Source organism: Peromyscus eremicus, chromosome 1 (assembly GCF_949786415.1).
Source record: "Peromyscus eremicus chromosome 1, PerEre_H2_v1, whole genome shotgun sequence".
Taxonomy (NCBI): Eukaryota; Metazoa; Chordata; class Mammalia; order Rodentia; family Cricetidae; genus Peromyscus; species Peromyscus eremicus.
The window spans coordinates 163,665,359-163,692,050 of record NC_081416.1 but is presented as its reverse complement, the minus strand read 5'-3'; the positions used below and the strand labels follow the sequence as shown (position 1 = coordinate 163,692,050).

The following is a 26,692-nucleotide window of genomic DNA, read 5'->3' as shown; positions in this document are numbered from 1 at the left end:
AGTCATTTAAGCTGGGCATGGTGACGGATACCTACTGTCCCAGCACTGGGGAAGCAGAGGCAGGATCACAGTCTGCAGCAAGCTTCAGGCTAGTCTGAGCTACACAGACACCTCTCAGAAAACGTCCTTAGGACTTGGAGAGGAAAAAAGTTAGAAGGGTCTCATATTCAGAAAGGCAGACTATGGGAAGCGTAGCGTCCAATTCACTTCAATTCCCATTGAGCTCAACAGCGGAGCGTCTTTTTTACATCACTTCCTGATCCGCCGCCCTTTCCCCGCGCACGCAGGGCACTGTGGGGGGCCTCACCGCGCGCTCCAGCAACCCCGCCCACTTCACCTTTCACCCCTACACTGTCCCCGCGTGACGGAGTTGACTCGCGGACTACGTCTCCCGGCGTACAGCGCGCGCACCCCGCCTCCATGCGACGCGTTGATTTCTGGGAAACCGAGTCCACCCTCCGCCCTGCCGGCCTTCAGGAAACCCAGCTGGGTACTTGAAATCCCAGTAAGCTCGGCGGCAATTTGGCTCCGCCTCTCCTCAGCTCAACTCGCGAGCCCCGCCCCAGTCCGCCCCGCCCCGCGCCGGGGCCGGAGCCGCAGCCCGAGCGGCGGGGTAAGATGGCGGCGGCGGTCCGGGCCGCGGGGCTCGGGCCTAGCGGGGTGGGCGGGGCGGAGTCGGGTCGCTAGTCGTCTCCGAGTGTCGTCCGTACGCCACCGGGCCTGGAGAGCATAACGTGGCAGCCTCGGATCCGGCAGCGGCGGCCAAGGCAGTCACTGAGTGTGGGGCCTTCTTAGGGCCCCGGGACGCGCCCGTGGGTGCCAGGGGGCGTCCGTAGGGCCTGGACCGCGCCTAGGTCAGCCCTCCATCACATTGCTGAACCCGGACGTGTCTGCAGGCGCCGTAGATGGTTTTTATGTGCGGCCGTAGGCTAGGGTCTGTTGAGAGGCTTTTGGGGCCATCTTGAGATCTTGATGTGTGTCCCAGGAGTGAAGGGGTCTGCAGAGCCACCTAGATTGCTGGGGTATGTGTCTTAGGGCTGGGAAACGTCTACCCGTGCTAGCCTCTGCATTCAGCTCATCTACGTGGATCTGGGACAATTTATAAGGCCTGGAAGCTCTCTTCAAGGACTAGGAAGTGTTAAGGGCCACCTGGAAGAAAGAGATGTGTTCCCACCCAGGGAGAGGGAGGCAAGCGTTATGATGTGCCCAGAAGCATAAATGGGTCTCCAAGGTCTGGGAAGTGTTTGATGTGGGGTGACTCGGAGACGGGGGTGGGGTGGGGTGGGGCAGTTAGAAGGAACTGGAATCATCCAGGTGATTTTGATGTGATTGCAAGAATCCAGACTGTGTCTTGGAGCAAATTCAAGTGCTTTTGGAGAGTAGATAAATGTGTACAAAATAATACAACAAAGTGCTGGGCATTTTACTCACCTCAAATGTACTTGCCCTTCAGAAAGTAATTAAAAAGGAAATAGCTTTAAACAAACAAAGAAAGAAAGAACCCGTGTTGTCCTGGTGCTGAGGAGTTAGTATCAGTCCCTGGAGGCCTGAGGGTCTGTAGAGCTGTCTAGACTCACCTAGTGCAGTGCTCTGCAGCTTGACCTTGATAGGCAGGAGGAAATACATTGTTGGATGAGATTCGGTACATGCCAACATATGCATTTTACTAATATTACTCCAATCATGTAAGCGGATGTTTCCATTTAAAATTTGGGAAGTATTTTTCAGTATGTTTTATGTACTTTGTGTAATGAGCTATTTGTGAATCACTAAATTGCTTCCAGCACCCTGTAATTGAGGGATCTCATGTATCTCCCATGGTCTGCAGAGCCTTACAATGTCTGCAGCCAGGTGCTTTTGATACAGTTTCTTGTATGTGACAGTCACTGCTCTGGATGGCATTTTTATCTCAGATAGTGCTGGGGAGCAGCCCCAGAGCTGGGAACTGTTGGTACACAGGGTAGGAGGGTCCTGAGTATTAATGCTTAGAGAAGCCTGGATATGGTAGAGGGCCTGTCAGAGTAGGGTATGACATGACTCTGGGAATTAAGGAAGAAGCTGAAGATTTGGGCAGCTGGAGCTGAGAGGCTGGCTGAATGTGGAGGCCCAGGCATAATTTCATAGAGGACAGGGACCAGGTCTTAGGTCTTTTCTTTGCAGGTGCACAGCCGGAGAAGTAGGCTGAGACAAAAAGGGGAAACCTGGTCTAAGGGCCAATGATACAATTATTGCTAATGTGTATCCAGCCATCTGTATGTGCAAATGAGTGTGATAGATGCTACTATTTTGCCATTTTCAGATAAGCACAAGGTTTGGTTTAGGAATCCCAGAGCTTCTAGGAATTCCAAGATTAGGCATGTTCAGAGTCACAGGTTTGACAGCTGTAGGGAGGCTTACAGCTGTGATGTTCATATTTTCTGAAGCCTCAATCAAGACATCCACCAGTCTGAAGGATGCTCTTTCAACCACCTGACTGGGCACTCAAAGCTCAGAATTCCCGTGACCTCACCGAGGCTTTGGCCATGCTTCCACAAGACAGGCAGCTGGGTGATAGGCAAGTGTCCCAACGGGGCTGGGAGGACAACATGACTTTCTGAAATTTGGCAGTTTTGTTTTAAAAGCAGTGTAGTGGTTGTGTAGACCATACTACCATAGTTGTGTTCACACCTATAAGTGAAGCCCTCTGGTTCCTCACCATGGAGGGTGACGGATACATGTGAAGCTGTGGTACCTGTTACAGAGTACCACTGAGCATGTCGATGCATTCCTCATTGTGAGGAAGGTGGGTTTCTGAGACTGCAGCACGCTCATAAAATCATGAGACCCAAAGTCAGGGTTGAGTTGGCATCTCTCTGATTGGGTTGGGGAATTTGGGTTTTGGCTAGGAGCTTTGGGAAACTGGGCAGTGGAGGGCCAGATGTTGGAGCAGGTGGCAGAGGAGTCCTCCCATTGACAGGGGAGGCAGCTAACATCCAGAAGAAGGATGCTCTAGTCCCTGCAGGTCAGCGTGGAATTGGTGGAAGAGGGACCCTAAAGGAGATGCAGGGAGACAACCGACGAGGTCCCTGAGACCTCGCTTCACTCCTGCGCCCTCTTCCCTCAGCCTTCACTCCAAACTGTCGCCCTCAACCCCAGGTGACCATGGAGGAGGAAGATGAATCTCGAGGTAAAACAGAGGAGTCGGGAGAGGATCGGGGAGACGGTCCACCTGACAGAGATTCTGCCCTTTCTCCTTCTGCTTTTATCTTGGTAAGACAGCTGGGAGCAGTGGGGCCTGGGGGCCTAGGTTCCCATTTCCTGGACTAGGGGCTGAGGGTTCGGGCCCTGGAAGAAGTGGGGCCCTGTGGGGCTCTGTGTGGCCTCAGCCTGTGGCCTGGCTATGGGGTGCCTGGAACATGCCTTCCAAACAGCAGAGGTTATAAAAGTCTCTTACCTGGTTCCCCTGATTTTTTATCCCCCCGCAGCGGGCCATTCAGCAGGCTGTGGGGAGCTCCCTGCAGGGGGACCTGCCTAATGAAAAAGGTATGAGGTGTAGTCCTTTCAGGCCCTTACCCTCCTCTGGGTTTGGTATCTTCATTCTTTCTGAGGCGTCATGAGTGCTAGCCTTGTGGTAGGGCTAGGAGTGTCCGGGGGACTGGGTTTGGCTGGAGGAAGGCCTGGTTGGCAGCGGACCAGCAGACCTGCAGCTTAGGGGGATGGTGTCATGGGAGCCAGTGTGGTGTCAGGGCTGACGAGAGGTTGGTGAGCAAGGTAGTAGGACACTTGGGAGGCAGGAGACGTCTAGATCCAGGGCTGTGCAGGGCTCAAAGGCCAAGCTGAGATATCCCTTTCAGTACTCCAGTGGGTACAAGCTCACCCCAGATTGGGTTGGGAGAGCTCGGGGTCCTGCCCTAATTGGAGGTGGTAGGTACTCCCACAGCAAACACTAGGTCTGGTCCTGGCTCCTGTGCTCTGCAAAGCCTCACATTGAGTCCCACCTTACTTCAATGTCCATCCAGATGGCTCTCGGTGTCGTGGCCTTCGATGGAGGCGCTGCTGCCGGAGTCCACGATCAGAGCCTCGTTCCCAGGAGTCAGGGGGTGCTGACACGGCTGCTGTGAGTGAGGGTGTCCATGAACCTTCATCCTGGGGCCTGCAAGACAAGAAACTGGGGGTCTCTGCCCCTGGGGCTGGGGTAACTCTAGTGGGCAGTGATGGGAGTCTGGGGACCAGATCCCCGACTAAGCTGCTTCCAGAGACCATCGAGGATAAGGTTGGTTGGCTCTCTGAATGTCCTTGGGGAAGTTGGTGGGTTCCTGAGAGGCTGGAACTAGGAAAGTTGTCAGTGTGAGCGCTAACAGAACTGAGCCCAACTTGGCCCCTTCCAGGTATTGGATACAGCTGCAGACAGCTTTCTTGTGGGGCTGGTGAACATCCTGGATCCCCCAGATACCTGGGTCCCCAGCCGCCTGGACCTGAGACCTGGCGAGTAAGGACCTGGGCAGCTAAAGGTAGGGGTGACTCTAACCTGAGAGCTGGGACTCTGCTGGGACTCACCATTTCTTCCGTTTTGCAGAAGTGAGGACATGCTTGAGCTGGTGGCTGAGGTCCGCATCGGTGACAGGGACCCCATGCCTCTACCTGTGCCCAGCCTTCTGCCCCGTCTCAGGGCCTGGAGGACAGGAAAAACGGGTATGTGGGACTTGCACTGTGTTGGGTAGGTGGTCTTGGAGTTGTGTGGAAATCAACTATTTTCATATATTTGTTAATGGTGCTGGGTCCTGGACTTTGGGGGTCTCACATATGTTCAGCAAGCATTCTGCCACCAAGCTAAGCCCTACCTAGCCTTACTTAAGCTATTTGGAGTGAAGGTAGTAAGGATGGTGATGATGTTAGATACAAGTTAATGCATATGCTCCTGGAAAGAAAGCACAGGATCATGTAGGAGCATAGAGCATGCCGGGTACCAGATGGCAGAGCTGACTGATAGTGTCTTTGAGTTGGGACTCATCTCCTAGGAGGGGATCCTTACTAGCTCCATTGGTGGGTCTGGCTACTAGCTTGAGTCTGAGTGGGAAACCAGACTCCTGCCTCCCAAGCATTTTGGTTCTGTGCTGTGACTGTGTAGGATAGACTCTGCTTCCCATTATGCTCCTGGTAGGTGGCCAGTGACCTCAGAGCACACCGGCACATCAGCCCCAGTGGTACTAACACCCAAGCGCTCCCCGAACACCTGAGGTTGGGTTTGACTGGCCTCCCCCAGGGCCTTTGTTTTGGTGCTGCTGCTGGTGTCTGAGCCCCAGCAGGCTCCCTCCCTCTGTGTGCATTTGCAAGTGGGGTAGAGAGAAAGGCTCTCAGGTTGGGTCTTTGGCAACCATCAGTCCCAGTGCCTTACAGAGCGTGGATTATGACCCCACTGAGGCAGGTCACAGTCACTTTGTCCCTTTTCTTCTTTGTTGTGAGTCCAGCTCTCGCCCCCCTGGCCTCCATGGAGGTGGACAGAAGGGTTTTGAATCTATCCTAAAGTCTCGGGATGTGGAGCTGTGAGTGCAGGCTCATCTGTGGTCTCTCTCATAGCTGGTAAGCTGAGAGAAGAGAATCCCTGGAGGCCATGAGTGCAGGACTAACCTGGGTAACACCAGGAGGTCCTGACTCCAAAGCCAAAATTCCAGAGCTGCTGAGGATAAGCTTGCCAACAGAACCTGTTTATACAGACAAGTGGCTGTATTTGGCTCCTGGCTGCGATATCTCTGGAGCCAATTGTTCTCATGGGGACTCTAAAATTATGTTGTGGTTTTATGGTTGTGTGTTTGTTTGTTTTGTTTTGGTGTGTTTTTTGAGCTGGGGTCTTGTACTGTTGCCTCGGCTGGCCTGGGACTTGCAGCAACCCTCCTTCCTTCCCCTCCCTTGTGCTGGGACGACAGTCTCGGACCACCACCATTGGTGCTTATGTGTTGTACACAATCGTGCAAACAGGGTATTTTATGTTGCTCAGGCTGTTCACAGGCTCTAGGCTCAGGCACTCCTGCTTCAGCCTCTGGCATTTAGGACTGTGGTTTTGCACCGCTCATGGTTCTTTTTAGTTTAGTTTAGGTTTGGTTTTTGGTTTTTCGAGACAGGGTTTCTCTGTGTAACAGCCCAGGCTGTCTGGAACTCACTCTGGAGACCAGGTTGGCCTCGAACTCACAGAGATCCATCTGCCTGTGTGCGGCACTGCTGCCAGGCCAGACTGATTTTATAGAAGGAATCCAAAGCAGAGAGGCTGAGCTAGGGGCCTTTGGTCACATGACTAGAGAGTGTTGTGACGAACTGGCGCTGTCCCCACTGGGCCATGCTGGGTGGGTCTTGGTTCCCTTGCTTAGATTCATCATCTGAGTCTAGGCCAGTCCTTGCAGCTGTGTGCCCTTGGTGCAGTGGGTGTTAGGGGCAAACCAAGGAGTCATGTAGAACCCGGCCTGTGAGAAGGAGCAAGTACTCCCCGATGTCCCCGGGGGTTAGTGGCTCTTGTTTCTTAGCCTTTGGGTGCAGGTTGGGGGCAAAAACTCTCTTGTCTTGCCGGGCCTCCAGCTCTGCCATTTCATGGTCTAAGCTGTCCCCTCTCCACAAAGCAGTGGAGGGGCAGCTGGCTCTTCTGTCCTGTGGGGACATCACTGCCACTGGTCAAGGCAGATTTTTGGCTTTAGGGCTGATTTGTGGTGTGGGAGATTAGGTCAGTACACCTTCTGGGCTCAAGTGTGGACTCTGGCCATTTTCCTGCTCTACTGGGTGTCCTCCCACGTGCTAGGCCGGTGCTCTGCCACAGCATACCCCAGTCCCTGACCTCACCGAACAGCACCTACTCCTTGATTGTGTGGTGTAAATAGGTCGGTTTGGCTGGAGAGGTAACCCTTTACCACCCCAGCCTGCTCTACCTATTCCTTCCCAAGTGGCTCAAGGTCCTGGGGGCACACAGGAAGCACTAGAATAGTGTCGAGGAGGGTCGGGATGGGGATGGGGCAGTGATGGCACTGGCCTGTCTGCAGGCCTCTGCACTGGGAGAGAGGATCAGGGCATTCCTGACTGACTGTGTGCCCTGTTCTCTGCAGTTTCTCCACAGTCTCATGCTTCTCGACCTGCCTGTGCCCGGCACCTCCTCACTTTGGGCACAGGGGATGGAGGGCCTGCCCCTCCACCTGCTCCCTCCTCCGCCTCATCCTCACCTTCCCCTTCCCCATCCTCCTCTTCCCCTTCTCCCCCTCCCCCTCCCCCTCCCCCTCCACCCCCTCCAGCTCTACCTGCCCCACGATTCGACATTTATGACCCCTTCCACCCCACCGACGAGGCCTACTCCCCGCCGCCAGCCCCGGAGCAGAAATATGACCCCTTCGAGCCCACAGGCTCCAACCCTAGCTCATCAGCGGGGAGCCCCTCACCAGAGGAGGAGGAAGAGGAGGAGGAGGAAGAAGAGGGCCTGTCACAGAGCATCAGCCGCATCTCAGAGACCCTGGCGGGCATCTACGATGACAACAGCTTGAGCCAGGACTTCCCAGGTGACGACAGCCCCCGCCCGGAGCCCCCACCCCCGCAGATGCTGGGAGCCCCAGGGACGCCACCGCAGGCTGACTCCACACGGGCGGAAGGGGCTCCGCGCCGCAGGGTCTTCGTGGTGGGACCTGAGGTTGAGGCCTGTCTTGAGGGCAAGGTGTCGGTGGAAGTAGTGACAGCTGGTGGACCGGTGCTGCCACTGCCGCCACTACCCCCAACTGATCCCGAGATCGAGGAGGGCGAGATCGTGCAGCCCGAGGAGGAGCCCAGGGTCGCAGTGTCACTGTTCCGGGCTGGGCGCCCTCGTCAGCCTCCCGCTTCAGTAGCCACTCTTGCTTCAGTGGCCACTCCTGCCGCGCCCCCAGCCTCTGCTCCACGTCCCCCTGAGGGTGACGACTTCCTGTCCCTGCATGCCGACTCTGATGGTGAGGGCGCACTGCAGGTGGACCTGGGTGAGCCCCCCGCAGCTCCAGCCACAGATGCGCGCTGGGGCGGCCTGGACCTGCGCCGCAAAATCCTAACGCAGCGAAGGGAGCGCTACCGCCAGCGCTCTGCCTCGCCGGGCCCACCGCCTGCACGCAAGAAGGCGCGACGAGAGCGGCAGCGCAGTGGGGACCCGGCGCCCCCCGACTCGCCAGCCTGGGATACCAAGAAGCATCGCTCACGCGAGCGCAAGCTCAGTTCCCACACGGCTGCCCGCCGCCGCTCCCGCTCCCGTTCCCGTTCCCGCCGCCGGTCTCGCTCCCGCAGCGCTGATCGCAGACGTGGAGGCCACCGCTCCCGCTCCCGTGAGAAGCGCAGGCGCCGAAGGCGCTCAGCCTCACCGCCCCCAGCGGCTTCGTCCTCCTCATCCTCGCGGCGGGAGCGGCACCGCGGCAAGCGCCGGGAGGGTGGCAAGAAGAAGAAGAAGCGATCGCGCTCGCGGGCCGAGAAGCGCTCTGGGGACTTGGAGAAGCTGCCCGCACCCGTGCCTCCCTCAGGCTCTGACCGTGACAGCCGGCGCCGCGGGGCTGTGCCACCTTCTATCCAGGACCTCACGGACCACGACCTGTTCGCCATCAAACGGACCATCACGGTGGGCCGCCCGGACAAGGCAGAGCCCCGCGCACCTTCGCCAGCGCCTGCTGTATCCCCAAAGCGGGAGGTCCTGTATGACTCTGAGGGTCTGAGTGCGGATGAGCGGGGCGGCAAGAGTGACAAGGACCGGAGACGTTCAGGGGCTGCATCCTCATCCTCGTCCTCAAGGGAGAAAGGGTCTCGACGGAAGACCATTGATGGGGGGGACCGGGGCCGAGACAGGGACAGGTCATCCAAGAAGACGCGGCCACCTAAGGACTCAGCGCCTGGCTCCGGGCCACTGCCCAAGGCCCCACTAAGCAGCGGCTCCTCCTCCTCCTCCTCCTCCTGCTCCTCCCGCAAGGTGAAACTGCAGTCCAAGGTGGCCGTGCTCATCCGAGAGGGCGTCAGCAGCACTACCCCTGCCAAGGATTCCTCATCTTCAGGCCTGGGCTCCATCGGAGTCAAGTTCAGCCGGGACCGTGAGAGCCGCTCCCCATTTCTCAAGCCGGATGAACGGGCTCCTGCAGAGGTGGCCAAGGTAGCCCCGGGTAGCACCAAGCCCAAAAAGACTAAGGCCAAGACCAAGGCCGGGGCCAAGAAAGCCAAGGGGACCAAGGGAAAGACCAAGCCGTCAAAGACCAGGAAGAAGGTTCGCAGCGGAGGCAGTAGCACGGCCAGCGGTGGGCCCGGTTCACTGAAGAAGTCCAAGGCCGACAGCTGCAGCCAGGCAGCCAGCACCAAGGGGACGGAGGAAACATCATGGTCGGGGGAGGAGCGGACCACCAAGGCCCCCAGTACCCCGCCACCTAAGATAGCCCCACCTCCACCCGCCCTCACCCCGGACTCCCAGACTGTGGACAGCAGCTGCAAGACCCCTGAAGTCTCCTTCCTACCAGAGGAAGCCAGTGAGGACACTGGGGTCCGAGTAGGGGCGGAGGAGGAGGAGGAGGAGGAAGAGGAAGAAGAGGAGGAGCAGCAGCCTGCCACTACCACAGCCACCAGCACGGCGGCAGCTGCCCCGAGTACTGCTCCCAGTGCGGGGTCTACAGCAGGAGACTCTGGCGCCGAGGATGGACCAGCTGCTAGGGTCTCCCAGCTGCCCACGCTGCCCCCACCCATGCCCTGGAACCTGCCTGCTGGTGTGGACTGCACTACCAGTGGTGTCCTGGCCTGTGAGTCTATGAAGTAGGGAGAGGGAAGGGTGATGGCGTGAAAAGGATGGGTAGAAGTGTTGGGTGGGTGGAGCAGGGCAGGGTCTAGTCCAGCCTTGGCATACAGGGAACCGGTGGAACAGAGGAGTATGTAGTGGCTAGCACAGAATGGAGAGCTTGAACAGGGTGCTGTCTTCCTCCTAGGTAGGGAAAGATGGGACTTGGGTGGGTCAGGAAGCAGATGTTGCTCCGGCCATCCCCTAGTCCTCCTTGCCCCTGCGTACACACCCCTTGAGTCCTAAGAACACTGGGAGTCTGTGGTGATTCTCGGTAGATGAGGTCCTTTTTTCTGTTCCGAGCGGAGATTTTGTAGTCCTGGGATCAAGTGAGGGAGGGACCTGGCGGTGTCGGGGTTAGGGGAGGTTTGCTGCCCGTCCCGATACCTGCATTGACTGTCACACCTCTGTCCATTCAGTGACTGCACTGCTGTTCAAGATGGAAGAAGCCAACCTGGCCAGCCGAGCAAAGGCCCAGGAGCTGATCCAGGCCACCAACCAGGTGGGCTCCCATGGGGAAGAGTCCCCACAGCCCCTTCTTTTGTCCATTGCCTCGGGGTAGGAGAGGAACTACAACTCCCAGCAGGCCTTAGGGCAAGGTATTGGCCAGAAGAGGAGCCTGTTGCTCTCTAAGATCGGGAAATTTGAGGGAACAGAGGGGGTACAAAGCCCCCTCTTCCCTTCTGCCTTCCTTGGCTCATGATACTCTCTTCTCACAGATCCTCAGCCATCGGAAGCCACCCTCCACTCTGGGGGTGACCCCAGCTCCTGTACCCACTTCTTTGGGCCTGCCCCCAGGCCCTTCCAGCTACCTGCTTCCTGGCAGCCTCCCCATAGGGGGCTGTGGCTCTACCCCTCCTACCCCCACTGGGCTGGCCCCTGCGTCTGACAAGAGAGAGGGCAGCAGCAGCTCAGAGGGACGTGGGGACACTGACAAGGTGAGACGGACTTGGAGCATCAAAGGACTAGAGGGTTGGGGCAGGGAGCTGGGTCCTGGGCAGTCACAACAGAAAGCCACAGAAGGAGGGACGCTGCAGCTCATGATTGAGTGCTTGCCTGGCGTGCAAGCAGCACTGGGTTCCATCCTTAGTTCCCGATAACGAGCGCTAACATGTGTAAAGGAACTAGAAACATTTGTGGTGTGTGTGTGTGTGTGTGGGTGTGTGTGTGTGTGTGTGTGTGTGTGTGTGTGTTTATAAACACCCCCTTTAATGCACCTTGTGTGTGTGTATAAACACCCCCTTTAATGCACCGTGTGTGTGTGTGTGTGTGTGTGTGTGTGTGTGTGTTTATAAACACCCCCTTTAATGCACCGTGTGTGTGTGTGTGTGTGTGTGTGTATAAACACCCCCTTTAATGCACTGTGTGTGTGTGTGTGTGTAAACACCCCCTTTAACGCACCGTGTGTGTGTGTGTGTGTGTGTGTGTGTGTGTGTGTGTATAAACACGCTCTTTAACGCACCGTGCAGTTGCTCCTCACCTTTGTATAACTGGGAGATGTTGGTTTTTCAAAGACAAGTCAAGCACTTTTGGACTGAGTTGGTCCTACAGACTCAGGCCTATAGCGCTGGTGTTGGGAAGGCTAAGAGATAGTGAAGAGGCCATCCGCTGCTGGAGTGAGGACCCTGCAGGCACATAGAGGACCACTGGTCGGGCTGCTCCTGCCTGGCCTTGGGCTGCTTCCTTCAAGTCCTCTCTAGATGGCTTTACCTGGTCACGGCCCGGCTGTCCGAGGGCACCACCGTCAGTGCGTGTGCCTCACACTGCTGTACAACAGGCTTGTGTTGCAAATAGATGCCCTCAGCTTACCTAGCCGATTCGTGAACATTCCCATGCTGTAGGCCAGCCAGCCCTCTGTTTAGGCTGTTTGTCTTCTCTTGACAAGTGTGTGGTGTAGCAAGCAGCCCCTCTGCTGTGTTACTTGAGAAGCTCAGGGCCCACAGAGCTGAAACTGGCTCTCTTTATAGCTGGGACACATGTCCCCATTACCAAAGCGGTGTATTGTAGTGCCCTGACCTCCCCAGGGTCCGTTTGCTTGTACTCATCTCGCTGTGGCCCAGGCTCTGCCCCACCTGTCTCTGGCCTCCCTGCACTTGCTTTGGGAAAACAGCTCTACCTGTGGTCATGGACACTGGGCTTTCCCAGGAAGCTCAGCCTCCCAGCACAGCTCCCCTTGATGGTGGTGTCCCATTTTCCATGAGTCACAGGATCTAGTTCCCCGGCGGTGGAAGACTGGGCCCCTGTGACGCTGTCCACCTTAGCAGCCTCAGCCGCCTGGGCTTGACCGCTCAGCCCTCCTGTGCTTCTGCCAGAGCTCAGGCAACCTGGACCAGAGCAGAGTGTGAGCAGCCAAGCTGGGTATCCCTGCCACTTCAGAAGGTCTACAATCAGAATAAGCCTGTAAGGTCTGGTTAGGGAGAGTTGTGACCAGCTGTGTGTGGGGCACACACCTCTGATCCTACCGCTTGAGGCTGAGGCAGGAGATTTAAAAGTTGAGGGCAAGAATGGGCAACTTAGAGCCACTACCTAGAAAGACAGCTTGGGCTGGGCGGTAGAGCACCAGCACTCCCAAGCTTTCAGCTCCAGTCCCAGCACTGCATAAAAGAAACAGCGTTTGCCTGGTTTGTAGCCCCGCAGACTGCTGGGCCGGGCTAGCTGGCCCAGGGTCTGCCTGGAGATGCCCACTGGCTAGGGTAACTGCAGAAAGGGGAGCACAGGGCAGGCGGCCAGGGTGAGGGCACTGCAGGTCCCCTCACTTGCTTAGTCTTCACTCTCCCTGTCTCCCCCCCCCCCCCCCCCCCCCCCCCCAGTATCTGAAGAAGCTGCACACACAGGAGCGGGCGGTGGAGGAGGTGAAGCTGGCCATCAAACCGTACTACCAGAAGAAAGACATCACCAAGGAGGAGTATAAGGACATCCTGAGGAAGGCTGTCCACAAGGTGGGGCAGAGGGACTGTGGGGATGGGGACCTGGGTCCAGGAGAGGGACGTAGGGTAGGCCCAGTCATTGAGTCAAGGGTGCCCTGGGGCTGGCAGGAACTCAGTTGTTCCCGGCTCCGCAGATCTGCCACAGCAAAAGCGGGGAGATCAATCCTGTCAAGGTGAGCAACCTGGTGAGGGCCTACGTCCAGCGCTACCGCTACTTCCGCAAGCACGGTCGCAAGCCGGGGGACCCCCCAGGACCCCCTCGGCCACCCAAGGAACCAGGGCCTCCAGACAAGGGTGGCCCAGGCCTGCCCCTGCCCCCTCTCTGAGACTTCATACCCTGTTCCTATGCCTCTGAGATTCTGGACATATTTATGGCTCCACTTCCCCACTATACCCCCACAGTGGGATGTTGGGGTCGCTGTGAGGAAGAGGAGAGCCGCCCCCCACCCCCGCCCTGCCCCTGCCCGTTATCCTGGCCCCTTAGCCTACCCCCACGGCCTCAGCCCTTGTTATGCCCCCTCCAATTTCATTAAAGATTTCATGAAATGTAGATGGTGCACGCTTGAAGCAGGCTGACCTCTGTAAGTTCGAGGACAGCTAGGGCCAAAGAGAGATTCTGTCTTCAAAAAAATTTTTTTCCCCATAAAATGCTCTTTTCAGGAGGAAAGGATTGGGGGGGGGGGTATTATGATGGGGCCACACCAGCCCAGGAACATGGTGGTGACAGGAGGCAGGGCCCAGCCTCGAGTAGCAGCTGGTCTGTCTCATGTACACTGGAGCTGATGCCACTGAGGGGCCTCTAGTGTTAGCAGCCCTGTGAGGCTGCAGTGACTCAATCCATGGTCCTAGAAGGAAACCGAGGCCAACAAGGGCTACATGGTGAGTCAGTCTGCCTCACACTGGCTTGCCAGTGGCCATTCGTTACTACTTAGGTAGCTCATGTCTCCATGAAGGGAGAATGTGCAGCCTGGTCTGGCCCGTCTCTTGCTTCCTCTTACTTTCTCCAGGACCTTGGAGAGGTCAAGAGCTGGTAGCCAGGCTGTACTTGCTCCTTGTGCCCCACTCACCGAGCACCAAACTCCAGCTACAGATGGGAAACTGAGACCCCTGTAGAATAATCACCAGCTTGGGGTCAGTGTGACACCAGACAGACATGTGATGGTGGCATAAACTGCTTTATTGATAGCGGCCGAGCAGGGCTCAGGTGTCTCCGGTGGCCTGGAGGTCCATGTCCTCCACTAAGTCCTGGAGGTAGGCTTTGTACTGGTCAGAAGTGAGGGAGATAGGCTGGCTGTTGGAGATGTGCAAGTCCACAGTTCTCAGTGACGAGGCTCCCCCTTCCCGGGCCATCTCTAACAGCTCCTTAAGACATGTGGGAACAACCTATGGGGGTGGGGCAGGAAGGAGTCAGGGCAAATCTCCAATCGGCTGTGAGCCCCCAGCATAGCCCAGGGTGAACCCGTACTCAGCCTAGGGCTGCTATGAACTGTAGTTCTCCCTCCCCCAGTCATAACCAAGGGGGCTCCTGGGAGCTGTACACTTCAAAGGCTGCAAAGACTTGCAGCTGCCCGCTACATGGTCTAGTGTCAGAATAAGCTCTGACTAGCCCTGTGGAAGATGGGGACAGTGGCTGTAGAGCCCTGTTGGAGTTGTTTCTTGGAGGGGCTTCTGGGAGTTCTAGTCCCTGGCTGCTGCAGGTTCCTCCACAAATGGACCCTCCCAGCCCCGGAAGCACAAGACAGCTGGCACCTTGACCATCACAAGCCTCTTGACCCACGGCTGGTCCTGGGGCCACGACTCCCCCACACAGAACCACAGAGTGTAGCGTGGGGAGTGTCCACTTCCTTCCATGAAGGCAATCAGATCTGGGAACCCAGGAGTCAGGTCAGAAAAGAAGGGATGCTCTCTACCCTTTCCTCCACACACTCACTTCCTGTCTTCCCTGGTAATGTCCTGCTCCCACCACAGACACTGCCCATCTGGAAAAGTCCTGCAGACACTACTCAAGTGTCCTCATCCACAGCTCCTTCCCTCTGCCAGCAGCACTATGGGCTGAGATGCTAACCCACTCTATCCAGAGGCTCGGCAGTGAAGAGGAGGCTGTTGGGATGGCTCCTCAACAACTCAGGCCTCACTGTGGTTCTCTAAATTGACACGGTCATGCCAGCCTTTGAGGATGTGGCAGGAGGAATGAGTTCAAGGCCAGCAGAAGCAACAAGAGTGAGACCCTTTCTCAAAACAGCTTTAAACTTCTCCTCAACAGTCCCATGTGTTTGGTGGAAAACACTGGAGGCAGGTGCTGGGCTCATCACTCCACAAGACTGCTGGACAGCAGAACTTTGGGGACTGACTTTTCCTGTCATTTGCAGGGCACTACCACTGAGCCAAGCCTCTTGCATCGTTTCTATATTCACTCTAAAATGTTTGCCAGAGCCGGGCGGCGGTGGCGCACGCCTTTAATCTCAACACTCAGGAGGCAGAGGCAGGTGGATCTCTGTGAGTTCGAGGTCAGCCTAGGCTACAGAGTGATTTTTAGGAAAGGCGCAAAGCTACACAAAAACCCTGTCTTGAAAAACCAAAAAAAAACACAAAACAAAAAAAGGTTTCCAGGGCATCTTATGGTGCCTGTACCACATACATTAGGTTTAACAGTTACAACAGCCAGTCCCCGAAGTTGGTGGGGTAAGCCTGTTCTTTGCCACGGAGCAGAGTAGCAGGCTTTGAATTCAATCGACCACAATGGTCTGTCAATTCCCATAGTTACTCACCTGCCACAAAAGGCCCAAGGTCGAACACACCCCCGTCCTTGTCCTTGGGGACCTCTCCGTCAGGTCCTCGCCCACCGTCTGGAAGCAGCTCCTCACCCAGAGCCCAGAAGGAGTGGGAGTGGCCCAGGCGCTGGGCCCAGAGACACTGCCCTGACCGCCACAGCGCCAGCCCCTTGCCCAGCCCCTTGAGTACATGCCTCACATACTCCCTCACGAGCCTGTCTGTCAGAAACCCCTCAGGGTCTGGCAGGGTGACTGGCTGCCCAGGCAGTGTCCCATTTTCATCTGTGGTGCCCACAAGCCGCAGGCCCCCTGGGCAAAAGAGTGTCTGCTGGAAGACCTGCCGGCCTCGATAGAAAGCGGTGACTTCGAACTCCCATTCTGAGTGGTGGCATGAGAGGGGAGAGATGAAGAGGACCAGGGTGAGGACTGCATTCCCCCCTGCAGCCCTCCTACCCCATAGCTAGCACTCACGTTCCTCAGCTAGCAGCTGCCTCAGTGGATTTTCCTGGGGTGCCAGGTTTGGAAAGTTGTCCAAATTGGGGCTTAGCAGTGGTTGAGTGTGATCAGGAGCAATAGCCAGGCCCAAGGACCCCTCATCTGGGAGGGGTCTCAAGACCATGCCATCCAGTAATTCCGGGAGGTCTTCCTGGAGGAGGAAAGAGCTGCTAGTCTAGTTAATAGCCTCAGCTGAATCAAGAGGGTAGCAGACTGGTAAAGAATAGAGGTCCAGGGGTAGAAGCTGGGGGTGGGAGGAAGGGGTGACCTAACAGGGACAGGGCAAGGATGAGGCACAGGACTGTTGCCTCCTCACCTGGGGATCAGACAGACTGCTTTTGCCATTGGTATCAGGAGAGGTGTCCAGATGTACAAAGTCTCTTGCTGCTGTCCAGAGAGAGGGTGAGTAGAATGAAGGGCAGAGATCCTCCTGATCACAAGGTTTCTGTGACTCCCCAAGCCAGCCTGGTCACACACCTGGAGTCACAAACTCATACACTTTATGAGGGTCAAAAGGGTCCTTGCTCTTGTCATCGGCTAATCGCAACACTTCTTTCCGGTTCAGGGCCGACCGGAAATTTCTCTTCCAGGTTGACAAGTCTGGCTTATCCTTCCCTGGGGTGTAGGCGCCACTGGCTTCGGCCCAGGCCTGACACACAAGTGATTCCAGGATAGGAGGAAAGACAACTTAGTCTCTGCCCTGAGGTCCTGACACCTCCCACCATGTCCCATCCTGCAGTTTCAGACCAAAGGTCTCACATTCACTGGGCCCCCAAGTCTTCCATCCTCATCCCTAGCCATACTTTCCACACCAAAAAAGGAATCATTTTTGGTTTTGAAACAGGGTCTCACACACTGTAACAAAGCTGGGCTCCAACTTGTTACGTGCCTGCTGCCTCCAGAGTGCTAGGAGGACAAACTATGGCACCACGCCCACCTTGAAGCCTTCTAGGGCCTATTTGGTACCTCACCCAGGACACCCTCTGGGGACCACACCTCACATTCTCTCTATTACTACCACTAGTCCATGCTAATTTGGCAGCTGGTAACCCCATTATATAAGGCAGTCTCAGACCTTAAGGTTTAAGGGTTCTAATCACTAATGCTGCGACCCTGTACTACAGTTCCTCATGTGGTGACCCCCAACCATGAAATTATCTCCGTTACTACTTCATAACTGTGGTTTTGCTACTGTTATGAATCGTAATGTAAATATCTGACATGCGACCCCTGTGGAAGTGTCTGACCCACAGGTTGAGAACCGGTCTGCGCACACAGGGCAGTTCCTGAGCCTGCATGTCAAGCGGCAAACGCTCTCAAAGCGATCCAAACTTGCTTTCCGGGTTTTATTCTTGGAATCTGCCAATCAATTCCTGTCTATCCCTCCAGTCCCATCCACCTTCATTAGCAAGACACCCCCCCCCCTGATTAGCCACGCCCAGGAACGCCTCTCCGAAGTCCTCAAGAACCTTTGGCCCCTGGCACCTGGAAGATGCCAAAGTCAGCCATCTGGGCGTCCTGCCGCAGGCCATGCTTCCATGGGATCCGGAACCGAGTGCGGCTCTCGTCCAGCCAGGCCACGCCTTTCAGCTGCCCCAGGTCCAGCTGCGACACCAGCCAGGGCAAGATCCGCGGCTTTGGGGTTCCCATGATCCGGTCTGCGCACACAGGGCAGTTCCTGAGCCTGCATGTCAAGCGGCAAACGCACTCAAACCTCTCCGACCCGCCACAGCGCAAGCCATTTTTCACCCATGCTTTCGTTGGGGTACAAACGGGGAAACTCCTTCCCACCCTTCCATACTCAGTGGGGCCATCTTTCCTATCCCAACGTCTTCGGTAGAAACTCTACCTACCCATCGGTTCCTTCTCTTTTATAAATGTAAACCCTTCTCTATTATCCAAAGCAGGTACCCCACTTCCAGGGTGGAGCCCTCTTTTCCTGTTCGTTTCAGGACCGCGGCTGCTCCCTCACCCAGTTCCCTTGCACTGAAAACCCTTGCTCATTTCCAGTCTTCTCTCAAGTGCTCCCAAGTGCAGTCGCTTCTCTCCAGGCTTCTTCTGTTCTGATTTTTCTATGTTGTTTTTATGCATGTTTTGAGACAGGTTCTTAATACGTAGCACAGGCTGGCCTTGAACTTGCTATGTAGCCCAGGCTGGTCTTCAACTCACTATGCAACCCAGACTGGCCTGGGACTATGTGGCCCAGGCTGGCCTCGAATGCCCTCTGTAGCCCAAGCTAGCCTCAAACTTATTCAGTAGCCCAGGTTGGTCTTCAGCTCACGGAACCCTGGCTGGTCTGGAGCTCATTCTGTGGTCCAGCCTGGTCGGGCACTCCCTCTGGAGCCCAGGCTGGCCTTGAACTTGCAGCAGTTTTACTGCCTTCAGCTTGAGGGCTCAGACTGCAGGCCTACGTCTTCAAGTCGCAGCCCTTCTGGTTTCCTGTAGCCGAGCTCCTGCGCGCCAAGGCTGCCCGGGCCCATCCTGCGCCCTGACGCCGCCACCCTCCCGATTCTTCCGCGTTACCTACCAGGGGAGCAATCGCGCGCTCGTGGGGCGCTGGTGCCAGCACTGGTTTCGGGGCTCCCAGTAGTTCTGAGACTCGCAGTCACGCACCCTTCCCCTCCTGGGAGCTAAGCCTCTGAGCGCTGGGACTTTCTTTTTTAACGATATTGTGAGATAAAAAACAGTTTTCTCATAATTTGGTAAGAAACGCAAAAGTCGACTCCCTCAATGCCCTTTTTCGGCCTTCCGCCCACAGGCATGCTGGGAGCGCCATATGCAAATCAGACTGCAACACAACGCCCCGCCCCTTCAACGTTGGGGCGGTTACCAGGTCGGCCCAGTGCGCAGGCGCGGGAAAGTTGAATTTACGAAGAAAAGTTTGTAGAAATTGAGTGAAAGCGTGGGCGCCGGCGTCGGCGCGACTAGAGCAGAATCCCGAACCAGGTGAGCAGGGTGCCAGGAAGGTACTAGAATAGAAAGGGAGGGGAGCCAGTTGCAGGAGCGGCCACAGCCAGCCCTACCTCTCGGAGGTCCAAGCACCCGGGTCTCCGGTTCCTGGCAGAGGTAGTTGGAACTATATCTCCCAGCAGGCTACTCGGTGAGAAAGCGAGGAAACCGGGCCAATGTATGCCGCAAAGCCTACTGGGATTAGTAGTTCCCTATCCTCTAAGGACTTAAATACCTCGATGAATGGCTCCTTCAGCATCCAAGGCTGGGAGCTCCAAACCCCTTCCCTCTCCTGGATATAGAAGTCCAAGCACTCAGCTGCCTCCTCTCTTAGACCCTGCTCTCTCCAGACGTTTTGCTCGATGGAATCAATTCTCTCACTGGCCCTTGGCCACCTTCTAGGAGTCTCCCGAGATCTGGCGCCCTCTTCATTTCAGGGACTCGGAGGTTTGAGCGTATCACTGCACTTGAGTTCATCCTTTGTCCTCTCCTTCAGGTGCCTCCATGGCCGGCTCTGAAGAGCTGGGGCTCCGAGAGGACACACTGAAGGTTCTGGCGGCTTTCCTTAGGCGCGGTGAAGCTGCTGGGTCCCCTGTCCCAACTCCACCCAGGTGAGTGAGTGACCTCTCTCCCAGGGACAGCCTTTGACGGAAGATCTTCCTGAGTCTTGGTACTGGTCTCCTCCCTTCAGATCTGACCCCATATGCCTGTCTCGAGTTTCAAGAGTACTCTTCCATGGGGTTACTCTGAGGTTCTTGTCCCTAGGAGCCCTGCCCAAGAGGAGCCAACAGATTTCCTGAGCCGCCTCCGAAGATGCCTCCCTTGTCCCCTGGGGAGAGGAGCCCCTGCCCCGGAATCCTCTCGGCCCTGCTTCCTTCCCCTACGCCCCTGCTATGGCTCTGAGCCTGGTAAGATATTTACACTGGTTACCTGTGAAACTTTGATGGTTAGGAGCTTTGGTTCCAAAAATCCAGACAGTACCTGTTATAAGGTCAACACCAATCAGTTTTAGCCATAACTATTCCCTCCTGTGTTAGACTTCTTTCTAGTGGGTAAGGGCAGTGTTGAGACATAGTCACACTTGCTGGAGCCCTCCAGTTTGAGGTACTGGAATCACAGGCATGCGTCATTAAGTAGAACCCCAGCTTAAATTTATTTATTTTTTCTTTTTTTGGTTTTTTGAGACAGGGTTTCTCTGTGTAACAGCTCTGGCTGTCCTGGAACTCACTCTGTAGACCAGGCTGGCCTCGAACCCACAGAAATCCACCTGCCTTTGCCTCCCAAGTACTGGGATTAAAGGTGGGCGCCATCACTGCCCAGCGGTCAGCTTAGATTTCTTCCTAGCAATTCTGTGGTTGACCAGGAGGAGGTGCTCTGGCACACTTCTTAGGTAGTTATCTCTTTCCTACATAGGTGCTTCAAGGGCTCTTAGGGAAGACTTCACTGTAGCCCCAATACCCCAGCACATGAGACAGGAGATGTGGTTGTCAGTCACAACTCCTTACCTAGCTGGGTATGGGGGCACACTGCTGTAATCAGCACTTGGGAGACTGAGGCAGGAGGATTGCTGTGGGTTTAAGGCCAGCCTGGATTACAGAAAGCTAATGATGTAGTTGAGTCAGTAGAGTGCCTGCCTAGCATGCATGAAGCCCTGTATTCAGTTCCCAACAGCAAATGCGGCATGGTAGTACACATTAGGAGGGAGAGGACAGAGGCCTCCAAGGGCACCAGGCATGCACTTGGCACACAGACATACATGCAGGCAAAACACCCACACTCGTAAAATAAAATAAAATAAAAATTGGGGGGGGGCTTTTTTTGTTTTGTTTTCTCTGTAAAACAGCTCGGGCTGTCCCATGTAACAGACTTTCTTCTTGTGCCACCAACCGGCTTCCAAGTCATGACATGGAGACTTATTATTAATTATGGATGCTCAGCCTTATCTTATGCTTGTCCCATTAGCTCTTATAACTTATTTTAACCTGTTTCTCTTCATCTGTGCTTTACCTTAGGGCTTTTTACTTTTCATTCTGTATGTCCTATTTCCCTGCTTACTCCCTCTCTTTCTCCCTCCTCTCTCCCTTCTCTCTGGAGCCGAGATTCTTCCTACTTATATTCACTGGCCACCAGCCCCACCCATCCCTCTCCTGCCTAGCTATTGGCCATTCAGCTTTTTATTAGACCAATCAGGTTTCTTAAGCAGGCAAGGTAAAACAGCAACACATTTTTACATTGTTAAACAAATGCAACATAAACAAATGTAACACATCTTGGCCCAGTTAAAGTAATATTCCACAACAGTTCTGGAACTCACTTTATAGACCAGGCTGGCCTGGAACTCACAGAGATGTGCCTGCCTCTGCCTCCTGAGTGCTGGGATTAAAGGTGTGCGTCACCACAAAGAACATTGGATCTCATGGATCTAGAGTTACAGAAAGTTGGGAGCCACCATGTGGGTGGTGGGAATTGAACCCAGGTGTGCTGGAAGAACAGCCAGTGCTCTTTTATTTTTTTATTTATTTATTTTTTTTTTGGTTTTTCAAGATAGGGTTTCTCTGTGTAGCTTTGCACCTTTCCTGGGACTCACTTGGTAGACCAGGCTGGCCTCGAACTCACAGAGATCCGCCTGCCTCTGCCTCCCGAGTGCTGGGATTAAAGGCGTGCGCCACCACCGCCCGACAACAGCCAGTGCTCTTAATTGCTAGGTCATTCAACCTCTGATGTGCTTTTCTGGCCTTCATGGGCACCACACACCCAAGTGGTACACAGACACAGGTGCAGGCAGAATACCCATATACATAAAATTAAAAAATAATTTTAAGGAAGTGTAACTGATTAGATGGCTTACCTAAGAAGAAAAGTGCAGCTGCAGAGGTCTGTTGCTGATCTGTGATCTGGACAAGGGGTAAGGTGGTAATGGCAGAAATGCTGTGTGCCCTTATTGGATGGAATAATCTCCAAAGTTTAGCTCAGGTATTTCAGTTTAATTTGAAGGTGCAACCAAGTAGAAAGGCTGAGGACTTTGACATCTTTTACCAAATTCTCTCATGGCCTCAGTTTACACCTTTGTGAAATGGAAATTGTTGCTGTCTAGTAAGATGGTTTGGAGGAAAGAATCCATAAGTGTCCTGTTCTGTAGACACAAAGAGTCATTCTTGCCACCAGGTCCAGCGACTTCAGACTTCTATGCCCTGGTCGCCCAGCGTCTGGAACAGTTGGTCCAAGAGCAACTGAGATCTCCGCCCAGCCCAGGTAAGCAGCAGAGGGCCCTGGAGAGCGGTTGGAGCGGGAGTGAAGCCAGGCCCCTCCTCAGTTCGATTCTCTTCTTTCCCCAGAATTCCAGGGACCCCCACCCACAGAAAAGGAAGCCCTGCTAAGGAGGCTGGTAGCCTTGCTGGAGGAGGAAGCAGAAGTCATCAACCAAAAGGTGACCGGCCTATGCGCTATGCCTTTGAGAGGACAGTAATGGGATAGATAGGGCAGAAGCAGGAGTGGCATTGCCTTGGTGAACACCAGATCATCTTTCCGAGAGCTTTGGAGCCTCACCACAGTAGGACTTTAAAGAGGAAATGCCCGCTGGAGGTGGGTGTGGCTCCTGCGTTTCCTGGAATCTGATTGGCTTTCAAAGCTGGACGTTACTGTAACAGTAATAATCCGGTAGGAAACAAGGTTTCCATAAATGGCTTCAGCGACTCTTTTTCTTTCTTTCTCGAGACAGGGTTTCTCTGTGTATCCCTGGCTGTCCTGGAACTTCTCTGTAAATCACCCTGCCATCGAACTCAGAGATCTGCCTGCCTCTGCCTCCCGAGTGCTGGGTTCAAAGACGTGCGCCACCGCTCTGGGCTTGGCTTCAGGGACTCTTAACTAAAGGAGAACTTACTGTTTAGAACTCAGAACTGTACTTTGCTCTGGGTCTAGACCCCCTTCCTGGGAGTCCATTGGCCATAGAGGCTGGTTGGGTGGGACTTAGTGCTTGGCCGCCCTGCCTACCTGGGCTGTTTGCAGAGGAGTAGCGGTAACTGACACTACCCCTCCGACCCCCAGCTAGCTTCTGATCCCGCTCTGCACCGCAAGCTGGCTCGCCTGTCAGCAGGCTCCTTCGCCCGCCTCGTGGAACTCTTCTCCAGCCGGGAAGTCAGCTCCTCCCCAAGCTGTGCGAGCCCCTCGCTGCCGTGCCCGGCACCCCCACCGCCATCCCCGGAGCCACTGGCCCGCCTGGCTCTGGCCATGGAGCTGAGCCGGCGCGTGGCTGGGCTGGGGGGTACCCTGGCCGGCCTCAGCGTGGAACATGTACACAGCTTTGCGCCTTGGATCCAGGCCCATGGGGGCTGGGTAAGTCGTAGACATTCTGCCAAGCCTCGGTTTACTGCTGTTTGATGGGGAACAGCTTAGGTTTCCTTCCATTCAGTCCATCGTGTGTTTATTGAGCACTTGCTGTATGCCAGGCACCTTGCTGAGGTCCTGATGCCCAGCTGTCTTGATCCAGCAGTTGTGAGAATAGTTCTTGCAGCTCCCCAGTCCTCTCATCTTTCTAGGGTGGTTGTGTAGTGGAGGATGGGATTCTTCAGGGATGCATGGGATACTTAGCTAGTGACCCGGGTCCCACGGACCTCTGTTTCTTATGTTGAGTATCAACTCAGTGAGGTCTTCCCTGGATCCTATTTATTGTTTTATAAACATAAAATAGAAATAAATCTGCTCGGCTTAATGCCATATTTTTAATTCCAGGACTCAGAGGCAGGTAGAGATCTCTATGAGGTCAAGGCCAGCCTAGTATACATAGGGCATTCCAGACCAGCTAGGGAGATATATATATATAATAATGAGACCCTGGGGGTGGGAGTAAGGGTAGGGGAATGGTACCTGGTGGTGCAGGCCTGTCATCCCAGGTACCAGAGAGACTGAGGCAAGAGCATCCAGGTTTAACGACATCCGGGCGACAGACAGAGAGTAGGTTCAAGGTCAGCCTAGGAACTTAGTGAGATCTTGTCTCAAAATATGAACAGAGCTCAATGGTAGAGTCTAGCACTTAAGAATGGGATTAAAAAAAAGTGTGGTCTAGAGATACAGCTAGCCACGGGAGGGCCCCTGATCATCCTGAGATGGGGGCTCTGAGATACAGATTGTCTGTGTATAGCCCCATGTGGATAAACCCGGAGAGACCTGGAGATGGGGGCTAGTCCCAACAGGAAGGACTCTGGATTTCATTGCTTGATGAGGCTGGGGGTTCTCTCAAGACTGAATGTGGGCACCAGGTTATTGAATTCCCCTCCGTTTGCTGCCAGTGGAGATTTCTCCCAAGATCTGGGATAGACACTACTAAGTGGTGAAGAAATTAATCTGAGGGATATCGAATGAATCTAAGCACACCGGGCTCTTTAGTCCATTCACTTCATTCTTCTCAGTCAATTCTGTCTACACAGCTTCTTTTCTGTTCTCACACTTAGCTCCTCTGTCCCTTCTTCTGCTCTTCTCTCATTGTTCTATCTTAGCCCTTTTGTTCTCCCCCCTGGCATGTATGTATGTGTATATATATATATATATATATATATATATATATATATATATATCCATTCATTAACAACTTGTTAGTAAAACTACAAATTAAACTCTCAGGGACAAGTATTCTGACAAGAGTCACACTTGGGCCGGGCGGTGGTGGCGCATGCCTTTAATCTCAGCACTCAGGAAGCAGAGGCAGGCAGATCTCTGAGTTCGAGGTCAGCCTGGTCTACAAAGCGAGTTCCAGGACAGCTGGGACTGTTACACAGAGAAACCCTGTCTAAAAAAAACAAAAACAAACAAACAAAAAAGTCACACTTGACAAAGACTTGGTCAGCTTAATTGGTGATTTACAACAGCTGTAGGTTGTAAAAAGTTCTGGCTATCTCTTAAAGGGATAGCTACAAGGGTTACAAGGGAAGAAAATAAACCAATGAGAGATTTAAGGAAAAGGCAAAGAATATGTGTACTATTTTATGTGATTAATAATATCCAGATATGGTTAGTCAGTTAACAGCCTTCTTCTGTTAATCACCTGAATCTCAGGACCTATACATAGTCTACTGAGCCTAAGATCTTGCATTAAAAACTGGTGTAGAAATAAATACAAAGTGTTAATTGTTTTTTTGAATTAGAGTAGAGAGGTGCTGGTGGAGGAAGCTTAGGGCAACATAGGTGCTATTGGTCTCTTGAAGGATTGAGATATACCCAGGCCAGACACCTGCTCTATCACTTCTAGTTCGCTATAATTCTTCTAAGGGTTTTGATCCAACAAGGCCAGGCACCTGCAATTCTGCTCTGTGAAAGTTCCACGAGGACACTTTGTTTGGCTAATTTTGCCTGGTTAGTGGCTAAGGATGGAGAGCAAGACCTCTAAGTGTCTACAGTCCATGGAACAATAGACCTAGTTATGAAGCATATTTTTAGTATGTTTCTATTCATAAAAATTGGGGCGGTGGTGGCGCATGCCTTTAATCCCAGCACTCGGGAGGCAGAGGCAGGCGGATCTCTGTGAGTTCGAGGCCAGCCTGGGCTACAGAGTGAGTTCCAGGAAAGGCTCCAAAGCTACACAGAGAAACCCTGTCTCGAGGAAAAAAAAAAAAAAGTGCAGTTAAATAAGAAACCATCTTCTAGACTATCCACAGTTATGTGTGCCCATAAGACTGAGATGTAATCATGAGATTACATGTACACATAACATGGAAATGCATGGTAAATGGGGAGAATCGTAGCTGTTATTGCACAAGAAGTTTACAAGAAACAATCAATTCATTCAAAAGGCAGTAATTCCATAACACCTTGCATGATGGTTTCCTCCAACAGAACCCTTAGTTCTGACAGGTTGACCTTCTGAACTCTAGTTGTCACTGCTGTATACTCCCATGGTCTTTGCTACCGGCGGCTCTCAATACCAGGTCAAAGATGTTACTGTGAGCATCTGTAGGGTTCCTCTGCACTCCCTGGGATAGGGAGCTGGGAATGATGGAGGAATCCAGATACACTGGAGCATAATGAGGAGAGGAAGGATGGACATGTGGAACTCATCCAGAACCTGGCATACCCGCTTCTTTTAACAGAGATGTCAGGAGAACTTAGGGGAGACCAGAGACTGGGCAGGGCTGTCATGGAGTTAAAGGACAGTCCTTAGAACAGAGACTGAAACCAGCACAGAACAGCCAGCCCCTGAACTACTCTGTGCCAGGACTCTGTCCCTCTCGCAGGGTCTGTCCCCCTTCCTGTTTCCATCCCTCTCTGTGTATCTGATCCCATCTCTCTGGCCTCAGTCTCCCCTGTTTAGTTCAAGGCCTCAGCTCATAGGCTCTGTCCCCTGCAGGCGGGCATCCTGGCCATCTCACCTGTGGACCTGGATTTACCCTTGGACTGAGTGCTTCCTCTGAGCTGCTGCAGGAATGACCACAGCTGCTGGTGACACACATATTTCCTCTCAGGGCTGCGGGGTGGTGGCTTGCCATGGCACTTTTTTTTTTTTTTTTTTGCCAAAAAGATTGTCTAGAAATGTCTCTATATTAAAAGCTTTGTTCTTTAACTAAAGCACCAAGGTGTGTGTTTGACTGTGTGAGTTTGTGTGTGTGGGTGTGCATTTGAGTGAACTGGAACGTATGTGGAGGTGAGAGTTCAAGGGTGGGGTCTTTACCACTCGCCACCTTTTTTTTTTTGACACAGGGTCTCTCTATGTGGCCCTGGCTGTCCTATAACTCTGATTCCTGAGTGCTGGGATTACAACGGGCGTGGTAACCCACGCCTTTAGTCCCAGCACT

The 26,692-nt window shown here is 54.1% G+C and overlaps 3 protein-coding genes across 9 annotated transcripts; 2 read left to right on the top strand and 1 right to left on the bottom strand.

Annotated features, from left to right (window-relative positions):
* Positions 1-414: 414 nt before the first annotated feature.
* On the top strand, positions 415-13,198 carry Scaf1 (SR-related CTD associated factor 1). 3 transcript variants are annotated; one of them, XM_059278620.1, is made up of 12 exons: positions 675-1,022; positions 2,424-2,554; positions 3,136-3,249; positions 3,465-3,522; positions 3,999-4,096; positions 4,368-4,468; positions 4,556-4,671; positions 7,065-9,734; positions 10,189-10,271; positions 10,489-10,707; positions 12,580-12,708; positions 12,831-13,198. In XM_059278620.1, the coding sequence occupies exons 3-12, from the start codon at positions 3,142-3,144 to the stop codon at positions 13,020-13,022; spliced, it is 3,774 nt and encodes a 1,257-aa protein (XP_059134603.1). In that variant the 5' UTR covers positions 675-1,022; positions 2,424-2,554; positions 3,136-3,141; the 3' UTR covers positions 13,023-13,198. The 3 variants fall into 3 exon arrangements, with proteins under 3 accessions (XP_059134611.1, XP_059134603.1, XP_059134620.1); XM_059278628.1 differs by lacking the exons at positions 675-1,022; positions 2,424-2,554 and adding an exon at positions 415-613; XM_059278637.1 differs by lacking the exon at positions 2,424-2,554.
* A 657-nt stretch (positions 13,199-13,855) lies between these two features.
* On the bottom strand, positions 13,856-18,679 carry Irf3 (interferon regulatory factor 3). 5 transcript variants are annotated; one of them, XM_059278564.1, is made up of 8 exons: positions 18,490-18,679; positions 17,448-17,646; positions 16,440-16,611; positions 16,279-16,349; positions 15,939-16,113; positions 15,465-15,845; positions 14,446-14,561; positions 13,856-14,079 (listed from the first exon to the last, which is right to left on the bottom strand). In XM_059278564.1, the coding sequence occupies exons 2-8, from the start codon at positions 17,610-17,612 to the stop codon at positions 13,897-13,899; spliced, it is 1,263 nt and encodes a 420-aa protein (XP_059134547.1). In that variant the 5' UTR covers positions 17,613-17,646; positions 18,490-18,679; the 3' UTR covers positions 13,856-13,896. The 5 variants fall into 5 exon arrangements, with proteins under 5 accessions (XP_059134547.1, XP_059134566.1, XP_059134555.1 ...); XM_059278583.1 differs by having other exon boundaries at positions 16,279-16,346; XM_059278572.1 differs by having other exon boundaries at positions 17,448-17,620.
* Positions 18,680-18,694: 15 nt separating this feature from the next.
* On the top strand, positions 18,695-26,402 carry Bcl2l12 (BCL2 like 12). Its single transcript, XM_059278610.1, has 7 exons — positions 18,695-18,908; positions 19,408-19,522; positions 19,677-19,819; positions 22,077-22,163; positions 22,247-22,338; positions 22,956-23,243; positions 26,248-26,402. The coding sequence occupies exons 2-7, from the start codon at positions 19,416-19,418 to the stop codon at positions 26,296-26,298; spliced, it is 768 nt and encodes a 255-aa protein (XP_059134593.1). The 5' UTR covers positions 18,695-18,908; positions 19,408-19,415; the 3' UTR covers positions 26,299-26,402.
* The last annotated feature ends 290 nt before the right edge of the window (positions 26,403-26,692 follow it).

Coding starts and splice junctions, on each gene's coding strand:
- Irf3 (XM_059278564.1), bottom strand. CDS start 17,612: ATGGGAACCCCAAAGCCGCGGATCTTGCCCTGGCTGGTGTCGCAGCTG. Junction 16,350..16,439: donor GTATGAGTTTGTGACTCCAG/GTGTGTGACCAG, acceptor CTCTCTGGACAG/CAGCAAGAGACTTTGTACAT. Junction 14,562..15,464: donor CCTTGGGCCTTTTGTGGCAG/GTGAGTAACTAT, acceptor CTGGGTTCCCAG/ATCTGATTGCCTTCATGGAA.
- Bcl2l12 (XM_059278610.1), top strand. CDS start 19,416: ATGGCCGGCTCTGAAGAGCTGGGGCTCCGAGAGGACACACTGAAGGTT. Junction 19,820..22,076: donor CTGCTATGGCTCTGAGCCTG/GTAAGATATTTA, acceptor TCTTGCCACCAG/GTCCAGCGACTTCAGACTTC. Junction 22,339..22,955: donor CAGAAGTCATCAACCAAAAG/GTGACCGGCCTA, acceptor TCCGACCCCCAG/CTAGCTTCTGATCCCGCTCT.
- Scaf1 (XM_059278628.1), top strand. CDS start 3,142: ATGGAGGAGGAAGATGAATCTCGAGGTAAAACAGAGGAGTCGGGAGAG. Junction 9,735..10,188: donor TACCAGTGGTGTCCTGGCCT/GTGAGTCTATGA, acceptor CTGTCCATTCAG/TGACTGCACTGCTGTTCAAG. Junction 10,708..12,579: donor GACGTGGGGACACTGACAAG/GTGAGACGGACT, acceptor CCCCCCCCCCAG/TATCTGAAGAAGCTGCACAC.